We start from the raw sequence: 6,295 nt of genomic DNA on the forward strand, positions 1-6,295 counted from the left end.
AAGTTCTTAAATTGTAGAACAATAGCATGTAAATATGTTTTCTAGAATTTGTAATATATTTTTTTTTTAAAAAACTATTTAGTGTTTTAAAAAATTATTTAAATTTTTACTAGCAAATTGTTCATATGGTATATGGATTTTTTAAAATTAAATATAATTTGTCTTTGGAGAGGGGCATTTTCAACCTCTCAATTCTCTTAATTAATTAGACATTTTCAAGATTTTTTTCCCTTTGAATATTGAATATATATTTCATATTATTTTCACAATTAGATAGAAAGTTCAACTCATAATCATCTTCAAATTTGCTTAAAAAATTCATTTTCAACTTACCATCCTTTTATTAATATCCATATATTTATTTTTCTTGGTTATTTATTATTTTCAGTTTATCTATTTTATTCCTATTTTAAATTCAATTTAAAAATAATAATTATAGACAATCTTATATTATAATTAAAATAATTCATTTTAAATCTAAAATATTATTTATACATCTAAAAATATTTATTTACTATATTTTAATTATAATATAATTTACATATTAAAAAAATATTTATTATAAATCTTAATTATGTAAAAACTAATATTTTCTTATAAAAATACTAAAGTACTACTAACTTTACGAAATACTAGTACTATATTAGAAAAAAAAAGTTTATATACTAATAGTATTTGTAAAGTATTTTAGAAAATTTATATTCACATATAATTATAATTTATCATATATAATAACTTTAATATTTTTTATAATAATAGATTTAAAAATCATATTAATAATGATGTATAATCGAAGGAAGTGTAAAAATACTTTAGAGTTTAGACTGTTATGAGCATATCAAGAGAACTTTTTTCAAAACATACTTTTTAGTTTAAATTATTCATTTAGTTTTTATATTTTCATGATTTTTATATTTTTAGTTTTTATAATTTAAAAGTGGTTTTTTTAGTTCTAATAATTTACGTTCTAACTTTTTTTTAGATTCTTAGTTGTAAAAGTAATCTTTTTAGTTTACATAATTTTCAAATTATAAAGATTAGAAAAAAATTAAAATATAAATTATAGAAACTAAAAAAACACTTTTAAATTATATGAAGTAAAAAAATTAAAATATAAAATATAAAACATCATTTTTAAATTATAAAATCTATAAAATTATAAGAATAAAAAGAGTCAGATTTACATTTAACTCACTGGAGCAAAAATATAGAAAGAAAAGAAAAGGATAAGGTGTTATTAATATTTCCATATTGGCTCTTCCACGTGTCTTTATATGGACCGTTAGATCAAATCCAGAGCGGGTGGGCCCCACAGTCTCTGGCACTTGCATCATGACTCGGAAACACAAATGACCCTCCACCAGCTCAACGAACGAAACGACGATGCTGCATTGCTTTGGTAAAATTGCATTTGCTGGTGAGAGGTGACCCCATCTCTCTTTTATCTCTCTCTTCCAAAAAGCACCGATTTTTGCGCACGCCAACGCGAATCGCGAAGAGGGTCTCACCGAGAACAAAAAATGGGTGTTTGTGGGTCGAGGCCCAAAGTGAACGAAGAAGACCTCTCATCAAAGAAGAAGAACAACAACAACAACAATCATCGAAGAAGAAGAAGGAGAATCCTCAGAAGACGCGTATCTTCTAGAAAGATCGAAGCCAACAACGTTTCTCACTCTAATTCAGCTCTTCAAGCTTCTAATCGCGCTTCTGGTACTTGCTTCTGCTTCTTTTCACTCTTTTTTATTTTGTTTTGTTTTAAATTAATTGTTCTAGTTTATTTTATTTTATTTTTTTAAATGGACACCAGTCACCATAGTTTAATGAATGCTGTTAGTTTTTTTTTTTATTGGCATGTACATGTACATAATGAAAAAACTGTTAATTTGTTAAAAAAAAATTAATGAGTATTTGATTGACATTGAATTGAAGATCCTTGATTTGTTTCCCGGTTTCAGATGCTGCTTGGTTTGATTCTACTTCGGCGTTGGATTCTGAGTGTGATGACGAATTTTACAGTGTCTATGATGGTATGTCAGTTTTTTCACCATCACCCCCTAAATTTGGTCTATCCGAGGTTTTAACAAACAATCTGAGACTGCAATTTTGGCTCTGCAACGTTGAGGTTTTGGGGGTGTGTCAGGGATCTCATCACTGCAAATTTGGCTGCATCATCGAGGTTTTTGGAGTGTCTGCAACCGCAACACGATCACATCTGCTGTATTTATCTGCAATTTCCCACGATATCAAGGAATGCAACAAAAACACGACAACAACTGCAATTTAAAACCTCAAGTATCAAAATCAGGGTATTAAGTTGGGCTGGTGGGTCAAAATCCTTGACATTACGGGAAATTGCAGATCAATGTGGCTGCAATTGTGGTCGTGTTGTGGTCAGACACTGTGAAAACCTTAATGTTGCGGCTGAAATCGTGATCATTGGTCGTCTTTAAAACCTTGATCGAATTGTCTCAGTTTATTTTTTCTATTTATATTTAGTTTTCTTTTCAGTATGGTTATATATATATATATATATATTTTTACATAATGTTTGGTAGATGGGATGATGTCTTTGAGTGAGTATGAAATTGGGTCAAGGCCAAAAAATGATTAATCTCCTAAAGGGGTTGATTCTGTGTTTGTTGATCACCAACAGCAGAAACAAAGAGTGCACCCTTATAATTATTTTCGTAGTAATTCTTCTTTGAAGGTTGCCAAGAATCAAGGCAAACCAAAAGATTCTACATTGAAATCAGATGGCTCTTGAGCTGAGTTAGACTCTGTTTTGACAGGAGAAGTGTCTACAGGTCATGCAGATGAAATTGGAGAGGACAGAAAGCTGTCCCTTGACCATTGTGGGATTCTGCCAAATAACTGTTTGCCTTGCCTCACTTCCAATGCAATTGCTGTTGAAAAAAGAAGGCCAATGAGTCCTGATACACCAAGTTCACGGAGAAAGTCACTTTCTAAACTCTCCTTCAAATGGAGAGAAGGGTCTTCAGATATGACTTTACGTGAGTGTTCTACATAGTTTTTTGCCTGCAAGAATTGCTTTGTGTTTTGGTTCTTTTGTGCAATTGGATTAATTAGCGTCTGTTTGTTTGAGAAAATGTTTTCTGCTTTCGTTTTGTGTGTTCATAAATTGTTACAAAGATGCCTCTTTGTCTGCACTTTGTTTTCATGTACAAATCTTTGAAAACAGGAAATTGAGTGAAAATAAGGTGACATTTTTTGTAATTACTTGTGAAAACAAGAAATGAAAACAGAAAATGTTTTCTCAAATCAGGTAGACTTGTAGGACGACTGTTAAATGGTGAAAGTGATGATACCATGTTTGCTTATGAGATCGAGCTTCTTTTATTTCTCCTGCCATGCTTACAGTAAAGTAAACATGAAGGAATATATGAAAACATTAGTTATTTCTTTTATTTGCTCTACCTGTTGAGCTTGCTGCAGCATGCACTTTCCTGTTCTTAGATGTTTGCCGCTAGTTCTTTTATGACTTTTGTTACTAATTCATGACTTCTCTTTTATTGCAGTTTCCCCCAAGGCATTTAAACAAAAACATTTGGCAGGTTCATCTGTTCCATTCTGTCCTCTAGAGAAGCAAACCCCTGGTTCTTGGTCACAAATTGAGCCAAGTTCCTTCAGAGTCAGAGGCAAAAACTACCTTAGGTAGGTACCATCATATTTTCTACTGGACATTCTTTCGGTGATTCAACCTGTTGGTTGGGATGTCCCTCACATAGAAGTCATTCATTATGTTAACAATCAAGCACTGGTCTATTCTTGATAATTCCATAATTCATTTGTTGCCTGGTTGTCAGGGATAAGAAGAAAGAGTTTGCTTCAAGCAGTGCTGCTTTTTATCCTCTTGGTGCTGACCTCTTTTTGTCTTCTCGAAAAATTGATCATATTGCTCGTTTTATACAAATTCCTTCAATAAACATACCTGGGGACGCCCCTTCTATTCTTATTGTAAATATTCAGGTAGCTGCATATTTCCTTTTCGAGATTGAACTTGAACTGATAACTTCTCATCCTTATTACTGAGTTGCAAAATTTATGTTAGGCACTCAAAGTATAGAGTTTCTTCCCTTTGTGTATTTGTATAGGAATTTTACAATCATTTCATATGCACTGGAAAATGTCTGTGGACACATTCATCACAATGTGGACTTTTCCCCTCGAAGATTGTATTGTTGTTAGTTTGTAACATATTTATGCTCTTTAAAATGCAGATACCATTGTATCCTGCCGCTATCTTCCAAAGTGAAAATGATGGTGAAGGAATGAATGTGGTTTTGTACTTTAAACTATCTGAAAAATACTCTAAAGACCTTCCAGACCAATTCCGGGAAAGCATTAGTGTAAGGGGTTATGCTCTTTAGTCTTTATCCTTTTTTACTTTCATTGTGCCTCATGTTACATAAGATGTTTCCTCTGTAACTGTATGTCTATAGTTTTTACTCAGTTTCTTAATAAGTGTGCCTGTTCTTTTATTCCTGGACAGAAATTGATCAATGATGAAGTGGAGAGAGTAAAAGGCTTCCCTCTAGACACAATTGCACCCTTTAGGGAGAGATTAAAAATTTTAGGCAGAGTGGCAAATTTGGAGAATCTGTCTTTAAGCACAACTGAAAAGAAGCTTATGAATGCTTACAACGAAAAACCAGTTCTCTCACGTCCTCAGCACGAATTTTTCTTGGTACATACACTTGCTTATTCTAGTTACGGATTTAATATCCTTCGATAATTTCTCTGTGGATGACCACTTAATCTTGCATTGAAGCAATCATCTAAAGTTTCTGTTTCAGTAGATCATTCTTGGGAATCATATCAATAAATTTATTTTTCTTTTATTCATGCTGCTGTAGCATTTTAGAAGCTCATTTAGACAACTGGTTTTATTTTCGTTATTTTGATCTTCCTCTCACCATTTGCCTTCATTTTCGCATGCGAATTTGTAAACTTATTAATGCACATATGTTACTCTATCTCTAGTGAGCTTGAGTTATCTCAAAATATTTTGAGCTGTCAAAAGATTCCTAATCTGATGCTATTTCTTTCACAGGGAGAAAACTATCTCGAGATAGATTTGGATGTACACAGATTTAGCTATATTGCAAGAAAGGGATTTGAAGGCTTCATTGAAAGACTGAAGCTATGTAACCTAGATTTCGGTCTGACAATTCAGGTAATTTTCTTACCATTTTATTGGCAACATAAATTTTCTTCTGTATTAACCAAGTGTTAAGCTTACTCCTTTTATATTCTCTGAGTTTAATTTCTTTATACTGCCAATATAAACAAATTTACGTTGTTAACCATCAAAATTCATCGTTAGAATGACTTTTAAGATAGTTATTATAAAATTCAACAAACTACGGGACGGTTTAGAATTAGAATTAGATGACAATATTAAAACCATTTCACTGTCTGGGCATATACAATTTTTCTTTTACTCATACAATTTGTTAATATTGGAAGATTAACAAGTCTTGGTACATGATATACTTTCTATTGTCTTCATGATATAGGGAAACAAGGCCGAAGACTTGCCAGAGCATTTATTATGTGCAATACGGTTGAATAAACTTGACTACAGCAACTTCAACCAGTTTGGCTTTTAAGTCTAAGCTTTAACATAAAGCGTTTTAACCGTATTATATCTCATAATGATTACAAGTGTTGAAATGAGATTCGGTAGCTAACCGCAATGTATCTTTGAATTTCTTGATTCATTGATATAAAATTTGTTCAATGTACAGTAATGAGAATAATCAAATTAGAAATTATCAATGTGCAATTTATCTTTCTCAAATATACATGCAGTCCCTGAAGCCCGTTATGACTTCTGAATTAAGGTCATTGCAAGACTACATGAATATCATGACATTGTAAATCACTGAATTTATACTTGATTTATTACTTTCTCTCCTGAGTGGCTTTTAAAAAGTTAAAAAGAACAAAAGAATACTTAAGCAGTGATAGAAGTATTAGAAATTGTGCTAAGAAGTCTCTTAAATGTTAAAAAATTCTTCACAAATTGATCCTTGACTTGTATTGAAATAACAAGTTTACTGATATTCAATACTTGAGTGTCATTTTAAAGATTACTCGAGAGAGTAATAATTAGAAAATGGAACTTTTTAACTTGTTGAAAAACTAATGCATACATGGCATTAACTATTTAGCAATGATAAATACTTCTCATAAAAGCTTAAAGGATGCGCTTAATTTTAAGGATATAACAGTTTGTCAAGTAGATTATCTGAGTCAAATTGAGTTTCTCTTG

The 6,295-nt window shown here is 31.5% G+C and overlaps 1 protein-coding gene across 2 annotated transcripts; it reads left to right on the forward strand.

The window, feature by feature from the left end:
• Positions 1-1,359: 1,359 nt before the first annotated feature.
• On the forward strand, positions 1,360-5,823 carry LOC114398037. 2 transcript variants are annotated; one of them, XM_028360149.1, is made up of 9 exons: positions 1,360-1,710; positions 1,956-2,027; positions 2,790-3,011; positions 3,537-3,672; positions 3,825-3,987; positions 4,239-4,367; positions 4,511-4,705; positions 5,072-5,194; positions 5,538-5,823. In XM_028360149.1, the coding sequence occupies exons 1-9, from the start codon at positions 1,521-1,523 to the stop codon at positions 5,628-5,630; spliced, it is 1,323 nt and encodes a 440-aa protein (XP_028215950.1). In that variant the 5' UTR covers positions 1,360-1,520; the 3' UTR covers positions 5,631-5,823. The 2 variants fall into 2 exon arrangements, with proteins under 2 accessions (XP_028215950.1, XP_028215951.1); XM_028360150.1 differs by having other exon boundaries at positions 2,805-3,011.
• Positions 5,824-6,295: the final 472 nt, after the last annotated feature.

This window comes from Glycine soja, chromosome 19, assembly GCF_004193775.1.
Source record: "Glycine soja cultivar W05 chromosome 19, ASM419377v2, whole genome shotgun sequence".
In the NCBI taxonomy this organism is placed as follows: Eukaryota; Viridiplantae; Streptophyta; class Magnoliopsida; order Fabales; family Fabaceae; genus Glycine; species Glycine soja.

What these genes read in the sequence shown, in the direction of transcription:
- LOC114398037 (XM_028360149.1), top strand. Translation starts at nt 1,521, where the DNA reads ATGGGTGTTTGTGGGTCGAGGCCCAAAGTGAACGAAGAAGACCTCTCA. An exon ending in AATTCCGGGAAAGCATTAGT is followed by an intron (nt 4,368 to 4,510) that starts GTAAGGGGTTAT and finishes ATTCCTGGACAG; the next exon opens with AAATTGATCAATGATGAAGT. An exon ending in CTCAGCACGAATTTTTCTTG is followed by an intron (nt 4,706 to 5,071) that starts GTACATACACTT and finishes TTTCTTTCACAG; the next exon opens with GGAGAAAACTATCTCGAGAT.